The 26,359-nt window shown below is 39.8% G+C and overlaps 1 protein-coding gene across 8 annotated transcripts in view; it reads right to left on the minus strand.

Annotated features, from left to right (window-relative positions):
- MAP4 (microtubule associated protein 4) overlaps positions 1–26,359 on the minus strand; it is a 113,605-nt gene that overhangs the window by 70,061 nt on the left and 17,185 nt on the right. For 6 of the 8 annotated variants that reach the window (XM_039837623.1, XM_039837622.1, XM_039837625.1 and 3 more), the window contains 2 exons: positions 19,157–19,398; positions 3,862–3,930 (listed from right to left, as the gene is read on the minus strand). In XM_039837623.1, coding sequence (XP_039693557.1) covers positions 3,862–3,930; positions 19,157–19,379 — 292 coding nt within the window. In that variant the 5' untranslated portion in view covers positions 19,380–19,398. Of the gene's footprint in view, positions 1–3,861; positions 3,931–19,156; positions 19,399–19,577; positions 19,597–26,359 lie in introns of those variants that run through there. The other 2 variants (XM_039837624.1, XM_039837620.1) reach the window with 2 other exon arrangements.

The following is a 26,359-nucleotide window of genomic DNA, read 5'->3' on the forward strand; positions in this document are numbered from 1 at the left end:
AAAAAGTTAGCACTACCAGGTATAAAAAGTTTCCTGCCCAAAAAAAAGAAAAAAAAAAAAAAGCACAAGAAAACTAAATTAAACAGCTACACAGCAAAGGGAAAGAGCTGTGTTTTATTTGATGGTGTGGTCTCCTATGGCAACAGTTTCCATATCTGATCAACTGCTTAAAGGAAAGCATAAAGCCCTTCCCTCTAAAATAGGCCTTGCTTAAGTGTCTTCTCTCCAGAACCCATAGGAGGAATTCTTGGCAGAGAGACCAACCCACGTGACCAGATCCTCATGACCAGAAGCGGAAATGCTCCCTACCTTCCAGAAGTCACTGTAGGGACTCAGTTTACACTCATAATATTCTGATTTTACCATCACAAAAGCAGCTCTGTATCAGAGGGTTAAAAACAATGTACATTTCGAGCTCTTCCTCAGAACACGGTGCCATTTACAATCTGAAACAATCAGTGGCTTGGCGATTATAAAAACCCACATAGTCAGTAAGAGGACAGAAAATTTAAGAGTATTTCACATTCCAGGTCTTAAACCAGAACTCTTCTAAGATTTCAAAACATGGCCTATGTTTTATATCCTTTTTCTAAAAATCCAATCACAGCTTATATTTGAAAGGTTCCATAGTTCTTACCCCAAATGGTTCCCGATTTTTTTTAGCTATTAGTTTGGAAAAATGAGGAACAAAATTAAGACGGTCACACTGAGACCATCTACTAACGGTCATGGTGAAGGACCTGAGCCACCCCCCATCTCCTGGCCTGCTGTATAAAGGCCTCTCCGGAGTTCAAGGGGATACCAATCCTGAAGAGACTGCGTCCAATGAGACCATCACCTCAACAGAAACTGATAAATCCTTGTCCTTCAGTGTGTTGCCATTTCGTTTCATTCCCATGTTGATACAGAAAATGTTACTTTCTCTCTGTATGAACAATCCGGTATTCTAACGATACTGGATTCCATTTTCTCTAACTTCTCGATTCTTATTCTGCTAGTTCACGATCAATATTAAGAAAGTAATCTGGGTTATCAAATTCCACACATGCAATAAGGTGGTTAAATCTTCAGGAGAATCTAAGCCTAGACGAATAGATAATAATTTCATAATAGAAACCGCTTCGGCCCAACTGGCAACTAACAAAAAATGATTCGAGGAAATACTTTTCAAAGTTTCATCAGAGCTACTCTGCATTAGAAAACTTAAAATTAAAATGATGCTTATTTCTCATGCTTTAGTAAGGTGGACAGAAACACAGGTAGCGTAAAAGATTACCCTTCCCTAAAAGCAAGCTCGCAGAGGGAGAGGACGGGGAGGCACAGGGAGGTTCACTGCAGACTGGGGGACCCAATCCCTGTCGAGAGCACACGCTCTCATTGGTGTTACCACATCCTGATTCGTGTGGGAGGTTTGAAGACCAAGTGAAAAACGCCAACTAAAAATGCGTAAAGAAAAGAAAAACGTGAGAGCGGAGTAAATGATAAAATGAGTTTCAAAAGAGAACAAGAAATAAAAGACATCAGACGACCTTTATAAAAATACTAAAATTAAAAAGAATTGTCCTTGTCCTTCGTGCTCAGAGGGAAACGAGCTCCATCAAGCCCTGCAGAGTACAAGAGGAAGCAGGTGGCTTGCTCAGGCATCAGCAGAGAGAGGCCCCGCAGAACTACCCTCAGCTTCTTCTAGACCGTGTCCAGGGAAGGAAAGCAAAGCTCTGCAAAATGCTGAAGGTTTTAGAAGTGTAACGGTGCTTAGGAAAGATCACTGGTCTGGTGTTGCAGCAGCCCCAGTGTTGAGACACACTCTAGGCTTCTAGGAGGAGAAAAATAGAAAGGGAGGAAAAAAACAGGAAGGGGAAGGAAGGGGCGGAAAAGCACAGGTCGTTAGTACACAGCAGTTCAACACAGCGAGATGCTCAAAAAACCGTTTCTATGCTACCAGCGGGGCTGATCTGCTCTTAGACTAGAGAGAACATTCTGAAGGGAACAGAAATGGGAATTTCCAAAATGGCGCTGAGCTACATGCTCCAGTTAGTGACGGCCAAATCAGAATGAAGTCATGCTCGAAAAACATGCGCTTCGTCCCCTCCCTGCTCCTTCCCACCCCCAACGAAACGCGCGTATTTTCAGTACGGCATCTGCTTTAATACAGTCAAGATGTCAAGTTCAGATGCAAACATCTTCCCAGATGCACAAACTCTTCCCCTCGTGGCGGAGAGGTGTCCCAGAGCAGGAAGACCTGCTTTCATGATGTCACTGGGAAGTTCATAACAAGCTGGGCTCTTTTTTGTCACCAGGGAACTAAGTCACGGAACAGTAAGAACTGGACTGTATGCCTTTTCTGTTCTTGTCCCGCACTATTAAGATCTGGCAGCGGGAAGCAACTGCTACATAAAGTTTGTGTCTCTTCTGGTCACACCTGACATCCTGCTGGAGAAGAAGCCTACTCCAATTTTGCTAGTTGCTGTCTCCTTCCTGGATGAAAGTGGCATCCACTGTCAACAGCTAGTCAAATCGAACCCCTCCCAGCCTTTCCTTCCCCTGGCGCTGCCTCCGGGTTAAAGAAAGCTGTTTTTACTCATTTTTTAGAGTTATGTTCACACTTCTCCTTTAATCACAGGGATATTTCTATAAATGTTTTCTTAAAACCAAATTACACAGCAGGCACAGAAACGGTCAATACCACATACAACCAATTTATCAAAGAAGTAACAAAATTTTGTTTCATAAAACTGGAAGCTACAGTGGCAGGCACTTCTGGTTGTTTCTAGCTTTTAAAGTAAAGAGTTCCTAATTCACGAGTTGCTAATAAAGATGATGATGTCAGTAGGTAAAACTAACAGTTCCAACAAATAGAACGTAGTCACCAATAAACCTGAGGCACAGAGAGAGATACGTTCAACATTCCCCAAGGTCACAGAATAAAGAACGAAGCCTGGAATAATTACTGCTGCTAACGAAGGCCTTCTGGAAGCCTTAGAAACTGAGGAATCCTGCGGTGGCTCGGGGACAGGCTTCTCCGGGCTGGGGTAGGCCTACGGGAGAAAGCCGGCCGCGGCCCACATCCGGTGTCGGCCGCGGGAATCGGATGTCACGCCCCAGTGAGTGACAGCGGGCGCTGCTGCAGGGAACGACGCGCTCGACCGTTAGCAGCCTATTCATCTGGGTCGACAGTGTCGGCCTGTCACAGTCGCAAAGGAGGGCTGTTCCTTATAAAAATGCAACAGGACTCTCCTATCGGCTACCTAAGAAAAGACTGACACGGCTTCGAGGATCTGCTCACTACACACACCCTGGGGGAAGGGGCTGGTGCTAATGATGCGGTGGGAACCCCAGGAACTCAGTGCCAGCTGACGGAATTGCAAAGCCCTAGGGATAGCTGGGAGTTAAAGTCGGAGACGGATTTCAAAAGTAACAGTGAAGGGGAAAATAAAGGAAAAGCAGACTGAGGGCGAAAGAGAAGAAAGGACAGAGCTTTTCGTCTGTAGCTCCCAGGTTTCCTGACACTGAGCAGTGGAAGCTAAACGGGGTGCGGCTGTGCTCGGGGAGGTCACGAGCCCGAAGAGCCGCAGGCCTCCGCTGTGGCACACTTCTGACACACTTCGACGGTGGTCACTCTGCCTCTAGGAGCGTGCACTTTTAAAACTGACCCGACTTCAGTGTGGTACAACAACGACAGATATTGAGAGAGTATCAAACGAAATCCACTCTCTTCTTTGCGTTGTTGGAGCTGTTACGAGGCGGAGGCCTGGGTTTACATACATCCAACGAGAGCAACACGCCTAGAAAGAACCCTCCTCCGAGGAGCTTCTCAGGTGTTTGCCGTGACGGTCTCGCCCACGCACCTGGGGAAGCACTTACCTATAGTGTCATTCCCTTCCATGCCATGATCGCCGTTGGCCAGCGCCGCTGGTTTAGCAGTTGGGGTACCTGCGACAACCACAAAGAAGAGTTACCCATCCTGACGGCAAAATGAAAAACGGAGCCAACTGCTATGTAACTGGCAGAATTTCTGTCACTCTTCAGAGCATTGCCTGACAGAAGATACAAATCTGTCCTAAATGTAAAGATCCAATGGAAAGAAACCCAGAAACACAGACCAGAACTGACTCGTTCGTTTCCATGGCACCCGTGACACCCCCGCACCACAGCAGGCTGAGTCCTGTCTGCTCTGTAAATGGTCAAAGATTTCCGTTATGCTCTATAAAACCATCATGAAGCACCACAGGTTTAGGATCTGGGATTCAAATCAAAAGTTCCAAGGACACAGGGCCGTTTAAAACAACCTCCACATAGAAACTCCAGGCACCATCACTGCTCCTGGACCCGAGGGTGACATGGGCATCAGCAGAGCACTTCTGAGAGGGCTTTTATTTTAATGTTAGCTAATCTAATATGCACAGTTGTGTCTCATTCGCTAATAAATGAGGATGTCGAGCATCTTTTTATGTGTTTAGTTGCCATCCCTTTGCTTTCTTTGGTGAAATGGTCAAATTTTTTTTTACTATTTTTTTAACTGGGTTGTTTATTATTATAGAGTTTTGAGGATTCCTTGTATACTCTGAATACCAACTCTTTATCAGATGAGTTTTGCAAATATTTTCTCCCAGTCTATAACTTGTGTTTTCAATTTCTCAGCTGTGTCTTCTAAAGAGCAAAATTTTACATTTTAACGAAGTGTAATTTACCTTTTCTTTTATGCTTTCATGCTTTCGGTGAAGTGTCTAAGAAATCTTCACCTCACCCAAGGTCACAGGATTTTCTCCTGTGTTTTCTTTTAGAAGTTTCATAATTTTTAAATTGAGGGCTATGATACGTTTAGAGTTAAATTTTGCATATGGTGTAAAATATGGATCTAGATTCGTAATTCTGAATACAGGCACCTAACTGCTCCTTTATCATTTCTTGGAAAGGCTAGCCTTATTCCACTGACTTGACTCCGCACCTCTGTTGAAGACTGACTGACCCGAACGTAACGTGTGGATATAAGCCTGGACTCCCCTGTTCCGCTGACAAAAAGTCAGTCCCTTCTGCCAACAGTACATTGTCTCGATTGCTGTATTTGTATAAAGTTGTGAGATGAGGTCGTGTGAGGCCTCCAAATTGGGTCTTTTCCAAATTGTTTTGGTTATTCTAATTGTTTTCCTTTTCCATATAAATTTTAGAAGCAGCTGTTAATTTACTTTTTAAAAAATTCCCCATGAAATCTTGATTGCCATTGCTCTGACTACGTAGATCAACTGAGTGTGTATCGTTACCCTTCCTGAAAGGCCTTGACCGTACCTAACATTCCAGCAACCTGTGCAGCTTTCGAGTGTGCCTGTCATCTCAAGTTTCCTCGGAATCACTCGCAAGAAGCTCACAGACAAGTGAAAATCCAGAATGGATGCTATGAAAATGTAAAATGCAAAGTTTTACTTCGGAAGGCAAGAAACCACACAGTCCAACTTTCTGGATCCCATAAATCCAGGGCAGAAATCGTTCACATAAATTCACTGAAAAGATCATTCATTCTGTTCTCTCAAATAGCAGAGGAACAACTAAGGGGAACAATCTAAAAGATCAAGGCAGACCAAAAAGAGAATATCAATTACCGGAAGAAGAAGGAGAAGAAGAGGGAAATAAAGGAATGAAAGAAAACAGACTTATTAAATTCCCACCATGCTCCATTCTAGGGCTTCACATGTTGTTTTGCTTATCCAGAGAGATGCAAAACATGCTCTATCCCATATTTTGGCCAAAATAAATAAATTCCCTTTTAGCCTCACACAGAAAGCTTACAAAATGCATTCCTTCTCACTCAAAAAAAAAAAAAAAAATGCATATTTAAAAAAAATCTGCCTCATTTTAAAATACAGACAGCAAGAAAATAAAATGCAGATAACAGGGAAATGCAAATTACAAAGAAAAAAATGATACCATCTTTTGGCCATGAGTGATAAAATCTTTTTAAAATCTGATAACAGCCAATGTGGGCAAAAGTATATAGATAGGAAAAGAGGTAATCTCATGTACCATTTGGGGAATATATATTAAAACCACCTTTTTAAGAGAGAATTTGGCAGTCTATCAAATTTTGAAATACCCATTTAATGCGACAATCCATTTTAGGTATTTCGTTGATGAAAAGACATAAAATTACACAAAAATGAATGTAAATAGCATGTTTATTACGGCATTGTTTAAAAAGTAACGAATGCCCATGAACAGCTTTTCACTAAACTGTGAAATAATACACAACTATTAAAAGAAATGAGGGTGGTCTTCAGGGTCTGATATGGAAAGATGCCAGGACATATTAAAACTAAATAAATAAAAGCAAATATGGCATAACAGCATTAAAAAAACAACACACGATCAGAAAAAATATGAAAGAACATATACCAAACGCCACCGGTCACTGCTAAGGACTGGAGTGTGGGGAACCAGAGATGGGGATATAAAGGGAGACTTTCACAGACGAAATCCTGTTTTAATTAAGCGCATGAAAGAATTTAAGACTAGATAAGAGTCAACTGAGGCACACAGGTCAGTCTCAACATATATCGCAAACACTTAAAAAAAGCAGCAGAAGAAATTGCCTAAAAGCATAAATAAAGATCTGGAAATCAAGGAGGGTACCCTCCAGTGGACCAGAAATGATGAGAAATATCCAAGACAATGAAAGCAAACAGGACCACACCGGAGAAGCCACGGCCCAAAGCAAGCCCCAAGGAAAGCGGGGCTCCGAGGTACCCACCCTATGCTCAGGGACGCAGCGGTGGTGGGGCTCTTACAAGCTGCCAGGCCGGTCCCCACCGACCCACGCCTTCCTCCCCTCGCTCCACAACCGTCAGCCTCGTGCCAGCCACCTCCAGACGGGAGCCGAGACTGAAGGCTCTGGCACGAGAGGAAGCCAGCTCCCTGGGTGACTGGCAGTGCCCAAGAGTGCGAAGCCCCACACCCCACCTGGCAGTGCTGTCGCAGGTGGCAGTCGTGCATCACGGGCAACCTCGAATAAGACAGTGTCACCAGGTAACTGAGGAGAACTACCAAGGACAAGGACATCATGTTCAAAGAAAATGTATATCACCCAGGGACAAAATGTCGGATACGGTAAACAGGAGACTTTTAAAAAAGAAATATGTCAAAGAAAATATCACAAATCTGTGAAACTAGAGCAAGCTCTGAACAAAGTGACTTGTCCAATGACTGAGTAATAAGTCTGTTTCCGGTTCGAGAGGTTTCAGCTCTCTACTGTCATCAAACCTGAAAGACTTGCCATCTGATAGGACACTGCTGATAATTTTTAACAGGACTGAATTATGGAATTCTTAGCATGTGACTAAAAGAACTGAGGACAACACTGTGACAAAGCTTCTACTCCCGCACACAGCCGTGGGAACAAGGTTTCTTGGCTATTACATCCGTAAGAACAGAAATACAAATTGCTAAATGAAACCTGTTTCAGCCTAGTAAAAAACGTTATCCACAGATTCATGACCCAATCAAGAAAAATAATAGACCCCATCATCTCATTAATAAAAACGTTTCCAATTAAAATTCAACTTTTATGGTTAGTAATAACTTATCAGAAATTATAGCATAGGTCAACTGTTTACTACTAGTAATTATATGCTAAATTCTTCTGGAGCAAGTTAATACTTAGAGCCTTATCGTTACAGAAACTTTTTAAATTAAAAATTAAGTTTCCATACATATTTAGTTACAAAACCACAACAACTTAAGGGAAAAAACTTTCGTGTGTAAAAATACACTACATTAGGAAAAATGTCTGTGAGAGACAGGACTGGAAATAAGAATTCAAGGAATCAAAAGATGGATTTACATTTCCAATGATAAAGAACAGCTTGCTCATGCATTTTTAAAATAAATGATGATGGGAATCAAAACGCTATATATTAAGCATTTGGACACATTTAAAAGAGTGATGTAACTATTATTTTTATGTGGCAAAGTGAAACATTCTAAAAACACACTTGCTTTTCAACTATTTAATCTTTTGCTAAAAAGAAAATTTTAGGTGTCCACTTAAAAACGTACAAAGGGTATGAAATCTTTCAGAATTCTCATATGGGTATGTGATTAAAGTTTCAAGATCTCTACACCAAAGCGGAAGTTACAAAGAACGGTTTATGTGTATTGACAGAAAAAATTTCTAAGATGTAAATAAAAATAGCGAGTTATAAAAAATAACATATGTGGTTCGATCTCGTTTGTATAAAACTAAGGGTAATGATTTCTGATCGTACGTTTGTAAATACAAAGAACATAACCTTAAAAGACCCCCTCCTCTTGAGAAATAAATAGGGTTAAGTGGGAGTCAAGGGAAATTTTCGCTTATTTAAATAAAATAAAATGTTATTTTACACAAGATTTTTTAGAATGCTTTAAAATTTACAGGATTGCAGTGCTAGTACAGAGATTCTCAGAGACCCATCCACTAAGAAAAAAACGGCTGGGCTAAGGTTCCAGAACAAAGGCAGGCTGATACACCACTATAAATTCATCACTTGGCCCAAATATCTGTCAACTCATTCTTCCACACTCTACAATGTCCGTGCTAAACCATCCTGTCCTCCTCACACCCCCGACCCCTTCCACCTCTGTTTCTCAGCATAGGACCTCACCTCCCCCAAAGAAAACATGGCCTCCTCTCAGAAGAGACCTCCTCCCCTTCTACTCCCCCACAAAGACCTACAGCACCTGCACGGATTCCCCGCCTCCACACCTGTGCTTGGCCCCCCTCCTTGTCCTTCCCAAGAGGCTTCTGCTTTCTCCCTGGAGTGAGAAACCAGGCATTACGTCACTCCTGTCAAATCCCACAGTTCTTCATTTCCTTTCCTTTGGCAGTTGACTGTCTTCCCTAATGAGCTGTCAACCCCTTGAGGTTTCAAGTTTTGAGTTCCATTTCTTCCTTCTCAGTGACAAGAGTATTCTCAATAAATACTGCTTAAAGAAGGAAAGAATGAAGGAATGGTTGGAATAAATGCTATATATGTGGGGTGGCAGAACGGGCCGTAAGGAGAGAGAGTGCACCAAGGAACTCCTAAGTTAACCTGAAATTTCTAAGAACAAAAAGTATCAGAGGCTGTGCCTTTAAAATACTTAATTTTCTAATTTTCTTCAGAGTGATGTTTTGTTTTTATAATCAGGGGAACAAAGCTATTACCAGAAGGTTTCAAACAAGATCAACACCAAGAGACCACACGTCACATGCTACTTCTTTATTTTCAGTAAAATGAATGATATGCAGCCTAACTGGGGTGCAGTAGGAATACCTCTGTGGTCTCACTGAGCTATTTCACACCATTTTCCGAGTAAGAAGTTTGACTGTTAGAAACAAATGTTCTGCCAACCCACTTGGAGTCGGTGCCTAAACGTGAGGGGAATCGGGTTTGGGGGAGAAAAACGTAGAGGACATCTGGGTTAGGATGGGAGTTTACAGATAGGATGTTCATTTCTTTGATATTTTTCTCCTGTGCAACTCTCGGAATTTCTCAGCTACAGAAAGAACCTGACGAATTAACCTCTTAAATGAGATCTCTGCTTTTCTTTCATATTAAGGTACCATCATTATAAACTGTTAACTGTTAGTACTATTTTTCTTTTCTAAAAGAAACTCAGTTAAGCAATATATTTTCAAATCAAAGTCCAACAACTATTTTTGCAAAAATGTCACACTAGTTTATGTATAGATAAAAAATTTCCCTAAATGTAATCAGTGAGACTATATTACAAGGGTTTAGGATTAGACACTGAGGTCTACCTAAATAAATAGCTACGTTTTAGTTTACAGACATAACTGTTAGTCTGCACGTTAATATAACCGGAACCTGAACAAAATGAGTTCAGTTTAGTTTGCTAAAAAACAATGTCTATTCAGTTCAACGAACAATGACTGTCCACCCACCATGCTCCAAGAGCAGTGGCGTCGCCCTGGTTCCCCACAGGCCGTCAGACTGCATGACCTCACTTGATGTGCTTCTCCATGGTTCTCTCCTGTCACTTGTCTCAAGTGTCACTTTGACACCTCTGGCTTCTTACCACTGAGCAACTTGAAGTTGCTGGTAACTGTGCCTCTCTCTTTTTGCTAACTGTGTTATTCTGCATGGAATATAAAAAATAAACAAAATACTATCTCTACTCTAGAGTGGGATAAGTGTGAGACAACAAATACCTTCAGAGAAGAAAGGCACTTACAGAGGGGAAGACGGAAAAAAAGAGGCTGAGGGGGAGGGGGCCTGAAGGAGGCAGAGACGAGTCAGGAAATGCTCTTCGAAGGTTACATCTAAACCCAGTCTTAAAAGGGCTGCCAATCGCCACCGTTAGCCAAAGCTTGAAATCTTGTCAACTTCCAGAGGTGTGTCTTTAGCCCAGACCTCTCCTTTGGACCCCAGAGCCGCGTCCCTTCCCACGTGGTACCTTCACCAGGATCAGGTAAGTCACACTCAACAGACTCCCAGCTGAATTTCTTATCTTCCCCTCAAATCTACTCCTTCTACAGTCTTCCCAATCTCAGATGATGGCAATTCCTTCCTTTTAGTTAGTTAGTTGCTCAAGCCAAAACCTTTGGAGCCTGATTCATCCCCGGCAATGTGAAAGTCTCGTGCCCTAGAAGGAGAAGTCTGGGTGGCATGGTATCAGTTAAAGTCAGATGGGCGTGGATTCGGGAGAGAAGAGAGGAAAGGAACTTGAGACAGGGGTTAGGTACATCTTTTTCAGAGAAGGAACAGAATAAAACGAAGTGGATGAGATGGACATGGGACGAAGATGGGATTTTTTTTTTAATGAAGGAAAAACTTATGGTACGTTTAATGCTGATGAATGACCCAGCTGATACTGCAAGAGACAGAAGAGGCAATGCCATCGGCGGTGACAGCGCAAACAGTTCGCCCATAACAAGCAGAGAAAGAGCAAAGGGCACCGGGGAAGGCGGGTCAGATGGGGAGGGAGGGGCGCTGGGCGGAAGTTCTCTTTGAGTCTGTTGAGTCTCTGTTCTGAAGGTCATCAGCTGAGACTACGAACAGGGGAGCAAGTACCGGAAGTTGTCTAGGAAAGTAGAAGACTTTACGAATTCGTGTGAATGAGCAGCAGAGCCTCGAGTTCATGCTCTTTATGCAAATGAATAAGATTCTCATTTGTATCTCCTGAACACACTATTTATATGTCTGATAATTCTGCTTCTTGAGTTAAATAAGTAAATATTTAGTTTTGAAAAACAGATTTACGAGACAGTAAATCAAGCAGAAAGTTATGCATTCACGAAGATGATACGGTTTCATAGGAAGGACACAGGTTTAAAATCAGAAGGTCTGGGTACAGGTTATGGTTCTGTCACTATTCACTAAATGATCAAATGCAATTCCCTAGTGCTCTCTAAGCCTTTAATAGTCTCACCTGGAAAATGGGACAATATCTACCTTTCACGGTTATCATGAGGACTAAACGCAGTAATACTGGAGGCAGGACTGTGTCGATCATACAGTGTTAAGCAAACGTTAACAACTATTATCATTCTCATTGTTATTAACTGTAGACTGATCAACTATCGATTGGTTAATCTAGTGACCAACTATAGATTAACTGCAGACTGCTCAGTAAACTATAAAGTAACCTTGTGAGAACCTAAAATTAGTTTACTTTTGCTTTATACAAAAATCTAGCTTAAATGACATTACTAGACTAAGCGATAATTGTGAGACTACGACATAAGCAACTAACCAGAATAAAATAAAATAAATAAAAGGAAAACAAGGAGGTTAGAAGAAAATAAAAGACAAATTCTACCATACACACAACACCTAACGATCTAAAACTCTAAGCTCAGGAGAGATTAAAAACAACTCTAAACATGGAAATATTAGGTTTTAGTAAAGGAAAAAAGGCTTGCACACATCTCTGCAGATAAGACTCGTTGGGCTGTAGTCACTGGAACACTGCACGTTACTGGAGAAGTCCCAGTTCAAAAGATGCCATACTGCCTTCTTTCAGTGACTCATTTACCCCAGAGGGACTCTCATGCATGACATGAACACTTTCTCAGCTAAACACACAGAGTACTGAAAACGACACGAGTTTAAAAACAAAACAAAACAAAACAAAAAAACTAATCACATGTGTGAGACATAAGAATATTCAAATTTATTAATATTTTAAATCTCTTCTTCCACAAGAGATTTCAGACTCCCGCCGCTGGCAAGTCCGCTTGGCAGAGAAGAGGAAGAGCAGGCCACTGAGAGGGCACGTGGGCTGTGAGGAAGGGCCACGGAGTCTGCTTTGGGCAAAATGGGGAGGATTCAGCATGGCCTCAATGCTAGGGCAAAAGTCAGGCCTGTGCCACCACTGCCCTCTGGTGGCCACTTAAGTAGGCTGCAGTCCGCAATAGAAGGCCCCAGCCAGCTGAACAAGGAGAAATATTACCCAGTTATCATCCTTTCTAGGACTGATGCGGTAGGCCCTTCCTCCTGGGTCAACGTTTCTCAACCTTGGACATGCAGCCAAGTCACCAGCAATGGCTTGTTAAAACACCGAGTGCTGAGCCGCACCCTCAGAGCGTCCGATTCCCTGTGGGCCTAGGAATTGCATTTCGAACAAGTTCCCAGTTGACACTGCTGATCCAAGACCACACTTTGAGAACCACCGTCTTAGATTAAAACATTCTACAGAAACAGGTTCCTGGCCTCAGAAACACGTTCCTGGCCTCAGAAACTTCCTGGAATGTTGGAGACAAAGTATTCTCTCGGTCTCACATCTAAGCACACAGAGTACAGAAAAAAATGTCGACAAATCTGCCAACTATTTATTTGTGTCTAAGGGTCAACAATGTGTTAGATGTTCATTCAAACATCTATGACCATGTCTTGAATGAGTCGCAGTATTACTGCTGTTATTCACATCTAAGAAAGAGCTTCTGTCTTTTGTCTCCCTGACCTAGAAAATAAGAGGCATATAAAGCTGATGATGAACAATTATTAGGAAGATAACGTTTACAAAGGACACGAAATCAAGTAGCAGTACATACGTTCTGAAAAAGTATTTTGCGAACTGTTTCCCAAAGTGACAGGCATTTCAGAAGTAGTCTGACAGCTGTTTTATTTCCACGTATTTGGCTATCTAAAGGCAATGCTAAGACGACATACTTGCAGAAGCAAAGCTAAACGGGGGTACATGGGAAAAGGTACACAGCACAGCCACAATAAAAGGCCTAAAAACAAAGCTGAATCCAGTAACGACAAGCATCCCTAGCACCACACTGTGAACTGGAAATGCCCTTTCACTCTAAAACAAACAAAAAATAGAGCTTCCTGGAGAAGTCATTGTTTCCAGGTTCGGGGCAGGAATTGTACCTAGGGCGAAAAAGGCAACGTTTTCTACTTTGCGTTAAGCTTCATAAAGGCAGCCCTGCTTTCTTACGCCCTCATTTTTAAGTTGAGAGCAATCAGAGTGGGCGTCTGAGAATTAAGAGAAATAAAACCATTGTCTAAAGAGTTCTATTATGGGCACGACCCAATTAACTGCCCTTTCTATATCTAGATGCAGGAAGCTGGCTGATAAAGTTCCACTGGTTGGCCTACGTGAGCACGCTGTAAAATCTTATCGAAGAGCACCAGGGATGACTTACTGACTCTCATCCAAGAATGAAATCAAACTTAAACCTGGATGTCTAATAAACCATAAAAATAATGTTCTCCAGGCAAAACACATAACTTATCATTTTGGCAAACATCTATAAAAAATCAGACCCGTAGCAGAGAAGGCCCATTCACAGAGAACTCGCTCGTGCTCAAGTTCTACAAGACCAAATAAAGAAGCTTCTCCCTTCTTCTTCCATGTCTCCCACCGGCTTCCTTCCTTCTCCCATTTATCCTTAGCCACACCTTCCACAAACAAGGTGGTACGAAAAAAATCAGCAACTTTTACTTAAGCTAAATATTGTAATTATAAACTCTATATTATTCTTTTTGAACAAGTTAATAAATGCATGTGGATGAAATCCAATTGGTCCAAAGAGATATACAGTAAAAATAAGCCGCCCACCTACCCCACACCCCAGCCATCTAGTCCTTCTCTGAGCAACCAGTTATCGATTTCTAGAGCAGCCTTCCTGAGTCCATAAACTCTTAATTACAGGCTATTCACATATTTTAAACTATTAGCAGGGAAAATTCGATAACTTTTTATGAGCAAAATCACGTCTGAAAAACTTTCCTCCTCTTGGGTCAAGTTAATAGTACACAGATCGAGTCACCAAGACGAAGCCCAAGAAAAGCCACCGTTGCCACCTGCCTAAACCGAGCCCGGTGGTGGAAAGTATGACGGCTAAAGGAAAGCAGAAAATGACAAGCAGCGAGCTTCTTCCACCTGCGACCGCTGAAGGTACATTAACCAGCGAGGGGAGAGCATCTCAGCCACGGCTCAAGTTACTAAAATATTCGCTCTTTACCATTTCCTTTATTCCCACTAAGTCCTCTTTATTTTTAAATGTCACTCCCATCCCATCAACAACAACAACAAAGCCAGATCGACTACGAAATCATATCTTAAAATCACCAGAAAGCTGGGGTTTTAGGGGCACTAAGCAGTATGAAATCCAAAGAAAGACAATCCCCTCGAGGAGAGCGGGGACGTGAGCGCTGGCTCTCCTGTGTCAGATACGTGAGGAAGAGATGCTGGTGCCACCGATGCAGGTAAGAAAAATTCAACCAAACACTTCCGTGACTCGCTGAAGGCTAAGTGAAGGCCAGCGTGAGAATACGGGGTCCTGGGATCGAAAGACACAAGGGGCGCTCACACCCACGTGCGGGTCTGCCTCCAAAGATGACCACCAGATAGACGCTCCCAGGAAAGACCGGAGGCGGGTCGGGAGACCAGGGAGAGCTGCCCTGTCCCCAGGGGACCGTGCTCCCCTTTCGGGTGCTGGAGGAAGAGTCTCGACCCCAGTCAGCCCCAGGGCCCACGTGAAGACCCAGGGCAGCTGGGCAAGGAGGAATAAGGAAATGCCCTCTTCGCCTAGGGAAGGAGCAAGAAAAAGTCCCAGCCCAGGATTCCACACCAAGACCATGAGAAGACCCCATCACTGTACAAGGGAAAGACTCAAACCATGAGATGCACGCACACAGGACTGAGCTTAAACCAGGACCAAAACGCAAAAGTAAAAAAAAAAAACCCTACCCTCTACCAGGCGGAACTCTTCTGAGAAGTGGGGGACAAGAGCCTGGAGACACATCTTTCTGAGGCGCGGGTGCACAGAGGAGGGCAAAAGCTCAGAGTGGAGCAAGAGCACTGAGCAAAGCCTTCCAGCACCTCGGTCTCCAGTCTAACTATGAGGAAGGGAGGAACTTGGAACCTGCAGTGCACTGAAGACAATCACAGAAACAATAACACCCAAACCTAGCTCAGCGCCTGCCTACATCAACTCAACCCTTTATGTCAGTGACCGAGTAATACAAAAGGTATTTCCAGGCATAGATACTTCTCGTCTCAGTGTCTACTGTTTCACATGTGAGGTCCAGCATTTACTCAAAAATTAAGAGACACAGAAACAAAATGCCAGGGGAGAAAGAAAGAAAAAAAACATTACCAAGAGATAAAACGAGACTGAGAGACAACCCAGATGTTCAAATTACGAGACAGAGATTTAAAATAATTACGATTGATATGTTAATATCTACGGTGGAAAGACAGAAAGATGCATGAATAGATGAGGTGGAAATTAAAGAGTCAAAGAGAAATGCTAGAAATGAAGAAGAGAAGATATTAAAGATAAAGAATGTCACTGAGGGGTCTTCATTAGACTCAACACAGCCAGGGAAAAAATCAGGGAACCTGAAGGTGAGTTAAAAGAAAGTACATCAAATTAGACATAAAGAGAAGAAAAAGAGGGAGGAAAAAAAAAAAAAGAGCACCCAAGAACTGTGGGACAACATCCAAGAATCTAAGCAAAGAGATATTTTTAAAGATAACAGCCAAATAATTTCCAAACTTAATGAACCGCGTCAAAGCACAAGAGAGCTCCAAGCTCAGAGAACTCCGAGCGGGACAAATGCCAAAACGTGACCTAAACACAACGTATTCGAACTGCTAAAAACCAAAGATGGAGATAAAAACCTGAAGGCAGCCAGGAAGGAAAAAAAAAGGAATAAAGATCGAGATTATAACAGACTTCTTATCAGAAACTATGCAAGTAGGAAGACTAATTTTCCTTTAAATTATTAGTGAAAGAAAAAAGTAACACAGAATATGACACCCAGCAAAAGTATCTTCTGAAAGTGAAGGTTCGTTTTTCAAATAAACCAAAGCTGAGATGATTGACTCTTAACCAGACCTGTGCTATAAGAGACATAAAAGGGGGTTTTCAGACAGAAGGAGCACCGTGCGAGGTAGTAATGTGGGTCTATACAAAGAAATGAAGAGTGCCTAAAATGGTCAAAGTTAGAGTAAATGTAAAAGGCGTTTTTCCAAATTTTTATTCATTCTAAAAGATAATGACAATATGAATCAAAGAAAGTAACCACATAGGTTACTAACATTCGGTGTGTCAGACAACAATGCAAAAGATTAAAGAGGAACTGGACATTGTTTTGCATGGAATTTTACACCATACATAATATTACTGGAAGGCAGATTGGAAGAAATTAAAGGTGTACACTGTAAACTCTAGGTCAAATGTGAAACAATTTTAAAGAGAAATATACATAAGCCAATATTAGACTTAAAAATAGAATCATAAAAAATATTCAATTAATCCAAAAGCAGACAGAAAAAAAAATAAAACCAGAATTAAGAACAGATGGAATAAAAAGCAACTAAAGTGACAGACTTAAACCCAACCATATCGATAACACATTAACTATAGTCTAAACACATCAATTAAAAGACAGTGGTCTTTAGATTGGATAAGAAAGCAAGACTCGTCCATATTTTGTATATAAAAAAACCCACTTTTATTAAATACTTAAAAGGAACTGTGCTGAGAGCAAAAGGAGACAGGTATGTCACGCAAACGGTCATCAGAAGGAAACTAGGGCAGCTCCTACTAATACACGACCAGGATTAGACTTCAGAACAAACGATATGAGGGTTAACTCATCAAGAAGACGTAACAATCTAAAAGGATATGCACATGACAACAGATCTCCAAAGTAACATTCAATAAAAACTGATGGAGCTGAAGGGAGAAAGACACAATCCTAAAAAATTACATGGAGACTTCAGCATCTCTCTCAGAAATCACTACAGCAAGAGATACAGTCAGCAAAGATACAGAAAACAAACACTATCGACCAACAGACGTCACTGGCGTTGGTAAGAGTGTTTCACACACTAATGGTGTCATACACATCATTTCAAGCGCTCGCAGAACACTGACCATGACGGGTCAGACTCTGGACCATAAAACAAACCCTGACAAACTGAAATGAACTGGAATCTCAGGGGATGTCTTCTGACCACAACAGAATTAAACTAAAAATCAACTAAAGACGGACATCTGGAAAATCCCCAAATATTAAGAAATCGACATACTTCTAAATAACCCATGGGTCAAAGAGGAATTCACAAGGGAAATTAGAAAATACTTTGAATAAGATGAAAATAAAAAACCTAGCATATCAAAATCTATGGAACAGATCTAAAACCATGATTAGAGGGATATTTATAACATTAAAAGCTTATTTTAGGTGCTTTCCAGGGGTAGGAGTTGGGGAGTAGGGAAAATGGGTGAAGGTGATCAAAGGGTACAAACTTCCAGCTATAAAATAAGTGTCACGAGGGTGTAACGTATAGCGTGGTGACTACAGATAATAATCCTGTATTGTATATTTGAAAGCTGCTAAGAGGGAAAGTTCTCATCACAAGGCAAAAACAGTTGGAATTGTGTAGTGATGCATCGTTATCATCCAGACTTACTGGGGTGATCATTTCGCAGCATATACAAATATCGAATCATTACATCGTACACCTGAATCTAATGTTGTATGTCAATTATATCAATTTTAAAAGTGTTTAATTTAGAAAAGAAACGTTTCGAATCAATGATCTAAGCTACCAATTTAAAAAACCAGAAAAAGAAAAATTCAACTCAAAGTAAGCAAAAGGAAATATTAAAGATATGAGCAGAAATTGAAAATAGAAAAACAATAGGAAAAAACGTATGAAACCAAAAGCTAGATCTTTTAGAAGATCAGTAATTGACAAACTCTATCCAGACTCATCAAAAAAAAAAAGAGGACACAGATTACCAACATAATGAATGAAAGAGGGGATTCATGACAACAGATCCTATAAACATTAAAATAACAAGGTAATAAATACAGTTTTATTTCCATTAATTTGACACCTTAGAGGAAGCAGACTAATTCCTTGAAAGATACAAACTACCAAAGCTCACTTGAGAAGAAAGAGACAATCCGAATAGTTCTGACATCCCTTAAACGAAATTGATTTGAATTCCTTGTTAAAAACCTGACAAAGAAACCTCTGGGCCCAGAATGGTTCACTGACAAAGTCTCTCAAACAAACATTGAAGAAAAAACATCAATTCTACACAATTTCTATTCTAGAAAACCTCTCAGCTCATTTTATGATGTCAGCATGACCTCAATTCTAAAACTGGACAAAATCATCACAAGAAAACAATAGACAAATATCCCACATGAACACAGATGCAGAAATCCTCCTATATTAACAAAGCGGAACCAGCAACATGTAAAAGCAGCAAATCTCTTTTAAAGGCTTTAATCATGTTTTAATCCTGACCTGGGATTATTTTCAAAGACAAATGGCATCTGATTCCATTCTAAATTAAGTCTTGATCTAAATGTAGAATTTTATGTATCTAACTTTCCAAACCTACTTTCAAAGAAAAGACACAGCAAACAATTTAATTTAGGAAATTCATAAGCAGATCATACAGAAGTTGAGACATTACAGAAGAAATTTTAGAATGAAAAGTAATCCACAGCTTCTTCATAAACACACACTCTACTAAAGGGTAATGTTAACCTACATCCTTGGTTTTGAATAAAGAAATTCAGATAAAGAGAAAGTTACTAGCCTCAGTTCAGTTTCCTCAAGGTTTCCAAGATTACAACCCAAAGCATGATCCCCAATCTATTTTCTGAACCTATATATCCCGTTTGGGTTAGTTACTTACCTTCAACCTGGCTAGTATCTGGGCATGGTTTCTTCTTTGCCTCCAAATTCCCGGTTTTCTCATCAACATCCAGAAGAGGAATGTAGTCTGTTTTTCCGACAGTTTCTCCCACGACGTCATCATAGGCCTCTGCCTCCAGCGTGGCCATAAAGTCCCGTTTAATCTCAGCCTCAATTTCTGGAGGTGGCTCTGTTAACGCATCTGCAAGACTGAGGTCGGCCATTCTGCACCACTGTAACTGCCTGGGGAAGGGGAAAATGTCCTATGATGAGTACCATACAGGGAAAAACACTCCTAGAAACTTCTGTCGGTTGTTTTGAAAGCAAAAAAAGAAAAATTAAAATCTAAAAATTTAGAGCTAGAAAAGACTCCCTTCATTTTACAGATTAGAAAATTAAAGCTCAGTGACAAACAGTCTTACCGAAAGTAAACACTTTATTCTCACATCTCTGGGAGGTGAACTGAACATGTGCTGTTATGTCCCTTTCATTAGTAAGAAAAAGGAAGTATTAAAAAAAGTCAATTTATCTAAGGTTATACAGTCAATAAGACTCAAATCAGGTCTTTTGATTTCAAGTCTTATAACCCTTTCAACTATTCCATATATCTCCATTTCCAAATCATGTCCCAAAATGATTCCTAAGAACAATAAATAAGGTCAGATTAGATTAGATTTCCATTTTTAAATAAAATGGCTTTATTATTATCAGACAGATGAAGTCACCTTTCTTGACCAAAGATTGTGAGTATGGGCCTCATCTTGGGTTAAGTACAGCTTCTTCACAGATCACTGTGGTTAACTATGTCAACCAAACTACACTTAGCCCTGCTGGCACAAAAAACACAGACATGTTTCCTGAGTTAGCTAGGGGAGGCAGTTCCTCTCTGTGGTCACGGACATTATCATCTTTAGAGAACAACCAGGTTCTCGATTTTCAAACATAACCTGAAATTAAGAATGATAATCTAGCATAGGCAAAATTGTAGGTGAATAGCCAAAAAATACAGAAAAATGTAGTAAATAGTACCAAAGGGCCTGCAATAAGTTGAGCTCCCAGTCCATACACAGCTCAGTAGGAAAAAAAAAAGTAGGCAGAGTAGCAGCTCTGCTTTCAAAGTCTTTTGTAACAGAGTCTCTAAGAGACTCATACGGACATATGAGCACAATCGGGTAAATGTAAATCAATTAGAAATCAATCAGTGTAATGGCTGCTGCTTATTCGCACCAACATCCACCGCCACAGGGTCAGACCCAAGACTGGAGTTTGGCCAATCAGAAGATAAGAAGAGAACGCCTGGAAAAGGACCATTTCATGACTATATTCAGGAAGGAAGGCCACACGCGCGGTTCAGCTGCCCCGGCTGACTTCTTTCTCAAGTCCAAGTGAGCAACCTTCCGACCTTTCTTTTGCCTAGTCAATCTATTTCTGTTGCTTGCAAACAAAGATTCTCAACTAATACATATAGTCTTTCTCCAACCGAAAATTTGAAAAGCCAAATGTACTATGATTCCAGCCACTTAATGGTCAAGCTCATCTTTCAAACTCTCCTTCACTGTCTACCTCTCTCCAACAAATTTACTAAGAAAAAAGAAACACACAGTAAGAAATACAGTCCTTCTATCTTCGTCTTTGTCATACTCTCTCCTTCTCTCACTTTTCCTATCCTGCACTACAAATATGAAAGTCATGGGCCTTTTTAATCATTATTTCTTCTTAATTTCCCCCACGGACCAAGCTGTGCGGCTACCACGATTACAGAATATACGCAAAGCAAATACATCTAGAACTTCGAAAAATCAAAAGCCATCCCATCCCCAGTTCTCAAGTCCAACACCGAAAGGCTTTGATGTAACAGAGTGGTAGCACAGAGGCTTAAGGCAAGTCGATACAAAAAACCAGACCAGAATAGATTTTAAGCTCAGTTCTACTACATAGTACAGAGGGGATAAGCCCAGGAACAAGACCTTCTAGGCAAGTGTCCAGAAGAAAAAATAATAACAACATCTGTCCAGCACAAGGAATGTTGGGCGGGACGGGTAACATCTATACAAGGGTTCGGTGAAAACATTCACTACATATTCTTTATATTACATAGTTACAAGTTAAAACAAAGTACTAAGATTTGGAAAGATAATAAATATTGAATTTGTATAGAGCTCTAAATAAAATCTTTCCAAAAATTTTAATGATAAATTTGAGCCGGCTTCCACGTGCCTAACCTTTTTATACGAGGTTTCCTATTTTAACGCCTACCGTAATTCCTGATCAAGATTTTTAAACAATGATCTTTTCAAATGCTAGGTGGACCCATCATATAAAAGGTCCCATCATACAGTAGAAAAAGCTTTTTCTTCGATTCTTTTCCTTAAAACAAATGCTTAAATTTCTCATGATTATGCTAATAAGTTCCTAAATCATATCTTTCTTATCTACTATTTCAAAATAATGAAATCTGATTCAAGCATGCATAGATGTTACACTACTAATTTTAATAAAATGTGACTTCTAAAGAAGAAGGGCTAAGTATCACTAGTGATTCATTTATAACTTGACTTTTTGAAGCCATAAATGATGTCACTGAAGTCCCAGTAATTCGATTAAATTCACTTCTGTCTTTAAAATGTCAATTAAGGAAAGGCATTTTTTAAAGTCAATAATTATCTTTCAATGAACATATCAAGAATCATTTCTGCATAAACTTTGGATTCTCTTTTTAAATTCGTAAACTATTAAAATTTTGCTCTGGACAGCCAATGCACTTCAGTTTCAAACAACAGAGAAGTATTCTAATCCCACTGTGTCACATGCAAAGTTGAAAGCGAAAGGATTAGAGTGGCTCTGATTTAATGGGATTTAGCATTTTGATAACATCATTTAATGTACAGTCTAGATCCAGCACAACTTTTATATGTGAGCTTCCCATAAATAAAAGGATTACTTAAATCTCAGGTTTTTGAGCATGAAACTCTTTGATGCTAAAGTCTACACCTTTTTGTCATAGTAACCATCACATGACCATCAATAATACACAAACTTAAGCAATGTGTCTGTGAATACCTTATTCATTTATCACTTTAAATATTTTATCCTCAATATTTTGTTTAAAAACTAAACACCATTTCAAAAAGGGTTTAGATTTACCAATTTGTAAACAAAAATTTTTATTAACTAATGTTGTCTATAATGTGAGTTTGTGAAATGTGCATGCTATGCTGTACACTTGAAACAAATATAATATTGAATGTCAAAAATAATTTAAAATTTTTTCATGCGTATACTAATAGCATTATTCAGGGTAGGATCTTTTCTATTTTGCTTCATTAGTCTCAAAGTGCAATTTCCACATAAACTGAAACAATAATTAATTCTATAATTGTGTGAAGCATTTTGGTTTTAGGTATAATAGCAAGATCTTGTAACTAGTTTCTTGAACTTGATCACAAACTGATATAACCAATGCCATAAAAGAATTTTGTTTCTTGTTTTGAAACTGTAGAAAACTTAGAAAAGGCAGAATTGCTTACTTCAGTTGTGTCTTTTGCAGTGAGGTTCAGGCATGGTTTATCTGTCACTTGTTTTATTTGAAATTCTGTCATACCAATTAAGACATTTAGGCAAAGAAAACTGAAAATTATCAGGACATGAATCCAATTATGAGAAAACCCTCTTTATACTCTCTCGTTAAAAACTTAAACATTTTAAAAAGAGATATTTAAAAAACTAATATTGGATATAAAATAAAAATATTCAATTAATCCAAAAGCAGAGAAAAAAACTAGAATAAAGAACAGATAGAGCAAACAGCAACTAACAAGATAATAGATTTAAATTCAACTGTATCAATAATCATATTAAATATAAATAGTCCAAATTCACCAGTGAAAAGACAGATCCTTCAGACTGGATACAAGAAATAAGACCTCACCTATGTAAAGTCTACAAGAAACACACTTTTATTCAATATAAAAAAAGAAATGGCGAGAATGGCGAGAAATCAGAACCCTCATATACCACCGGTAAGAAGAAAAAATGGTACAGCCACTAAGGTAAACAAAACAGTACGGCAGTTCCTCGAAAAATTAAAAATGGAAATATTGTATGCTCCAGAAATTCTGCTTCTGCGTGTATATTTAATAAAATCGAAAGAAGGGTCTCAAAGAGATATTTGGACATCCATGTTCAGAGCATCATTACTCACAATAGCTAACATGTAAAAGCAATCCGTTGTCCACGGACAGATGAATGGATGAACAAAACGTGGTACGTCCACAGAATGGAATGTTATTCAGCCTTAAAAAGAAAGGAAATCCTGACGCAAGCAACAACATGTATGAACCCTGAGAACATAATATTAAGTGAAATAAGCCAGTCACGAAATGACACATGTTGTATGATTCCACTGACATGAGGTATTTAGGATAGTCAGACTCGGAGACAGGAAGCAGAATGGGAGTTGCCAGGGACCGGGGGAGGCAATGGGTAATGGGGACAGTTTCAGGTTTGCACAGCAAAAAGGGTTCTTCAGATGTACTTAACTAATGCCACTGAACTTTACACTGAAAAATGGTTAAGACAAAAGGAAAGGGAGGTTGAAAGGACAAGGACAGAGAAAGACATACCATGCAAACACTAATCAAAAGGAAGCTGGGGTGGCTACGCGAATATACAACAAATCAGGCTTCAGAACAAGCAATATCACCAGGAATAAAGAGGGACGTAACATAATGATAAAGGAGTCAATTCATCAAGAAGATACAACAATCTAATGTGTTATAATGTGTGTGCATGTGACAACAGAGTTTTAAACTACATGCAACAAAACTGGCAGAATTAAAAGAAGAAAAAATATCCACAAATACAGACAGAGATTCCAACCCCCTCTCTTAGCAATCATTCAGAACGAACTTTCTTCCTTAGTGAGGAAAATCGATATCCTTTTCTGGATATTGATTTTAAGCTGGTTATTAAGAAATAAAAAGACTCAGAAAGAACCTCTGATCCTCCCCGCCATTACCTGCCTAAAGGAATTCAGAGAGAAAAACTTGCTCAGCATCATAACATAAACTAGACGAGGCAGACAGGGAGCAATCTAGGGAAGCCTCGTTACTGAACTTCTTCTGTGTCCCACTGTGTCCGGATGACACGGCAAGAATTTGTTCACCACATGTTTGCTCTTTCTCGTCTACCTGTGAGTCGCCTACTTTCCTCTGAAATCTCCGACTCCTGCTTCGCTCTCCTTTGTCCAGATTGGCATATAAACCTCAACTGCCCAATGCGTCTGTCTTCGGGTCTCATATTCGTATGACACCCCCGCCTGTACATAATAATAAATTTTGGACATTTTCTCCTATTAATCTGATTGTCTCATGTTAACTTATTCGCTCAGCTAAAAGAACTCAGAAGATGGGAGGAAAGTTATATTTTTGATTCCACAATTGTATTAGTGTTTGTCTTATGCAAGTAGCCCATTATGATGGGAAAAGGCACAACTGTAAAAACTAAATGCGCCGTAGGTTTTTAAAGCTTAGTATAAAATCCGTCTTTCAAAAGAAAAACTTAAATTGTCTAATTTAGTCTTTCTTAGACATCCACTATAAAATACACGGGTTTAAGCAAGTGGTAAGAAAAACAGGAAGCCATGACATGTCGATTCACTGAATTCAATTAAGTGTTAATACATACAAAATTTTGAAAAATCGAGTTTCTGAGGTTGTGAAGCTTACGATGCCCTTTAATGAACAGACTATGGTCTTTTATTTGGAAATGGCCTTTTTAAATTTCCCATAACAAATAAGTCTTTAAAAAAAAAGCCTATCAAAAATCACACTTAGGCTAATTGTTGACACTAAGGCAGAAAATATATAAATAAATAAAAAAGAATAATGGAAAAAAATGAACAAAATAATCCTATTCAGCAACATCCAATAACTATAACAATAAAGTTAAACATAATTTAGTCCGTCATTAGAAGAAAAATAGTGACAAGAGCCAATTAACTAAAAAAAAAAAAACACGCATTGAGGGATTTTAGTTACAGCATCATGAAGTTGGTAAATCCTATCCACAAAAAAGAAAAAGTATAAAAGTGGACAAAATCGTCAAGATCAGTCAGTTCAAGGCCCCAGAGTCAAAAACAAACTGAGCAGCTTTCGATTCTTACAGTCTGCTTTGGCTGAGAACATTGAGAGTCTATGGCCCTGTCTAGAACTGTTCCCATCTCCAGCCCACCCTGTGCCCAGCTTTCCTGTGGAAACTGTACAATTAGGAGTTCAAGTATTATTTCTACTGTTACGAATATCTGAATGGTCGCTTAAAAGTCCCCACTGCAGCCATCGGTACTAAGTGGCATACCTGTGACCCATTTATAACACATGAGTATGGGTGGGAAGCCCTACTCTACACACCACCCAGGCTACTCTTCATATAAAGTAATACTGTCACTCCATGTCCTGCCAGGGAAAATGACTCATTAAAGAACTTTTTAAAAGCCTGATAAATTCTAATGTCAAAGGGTTCCATAAAAAAGTAATTGCTTTTCCCTTTTCTATCTATAACCATTATTACCTGTTAGCCTATGAAAGCTATAAACTACATGCAATAACGGCTGTCTACTGTTAAAGCTTCATAATCAGAGCATTCGAAAGGACATCTGTACCATCCTTAACAACTTAAGAGCCCAATAGATTTATTTTTCCCGGAAACATATAATTCTGACACTTATTTTATGCAATCTACTCAATTTCTTTCTAATTTAGGACACAGGTGAAAATACAGAAAATCCAGTAATTTATCTGAGAGCAGATTCTCAAAGGGCAGCTTTTTATCCACTATAATCTTTCTCTCTCCCCCACCGCCACCTCCCAAACCACTTCCTGAGCTGAAGTGTTACTCGTGAAATATGAAAAGCAGTTTAAGTCATCCAAAGAAGGTAAAATTGATAAAAAAAAAATTCGTTGGAAAATGGGAAGGTCACTTGGTTCTGTGTGCATCTAGCCAAACGGCCGGGTCTGCGCTCAACACAATTTAGCTATTCTTTTGTCACGGCATATAAACAGAAGTATGATTTAAAAACACACACACACATGTTACCATTACACGTCACTGTTTCACACACGACACACACAATACGGGTTGACACACACACAGTATCTCCTTACAAAAATGACCCTGTAAGAGCAACGCTAGTGTTGTGTTGTAAGTG

This window comes from Pteropus medius, unplaced genomic scaffold, assembly GCF_902729225.1.
Source record: "Pteropus medius unplaced genomic scaffold, Ma_sr-lr_union100, whole genome shotgun sequence".
Lineage (NCBI taxonomy): Eukaryota > Metazoa > Chordata > Mammalia > Chiroptera > Pteropodidae > Pteropus > Pteropus medius.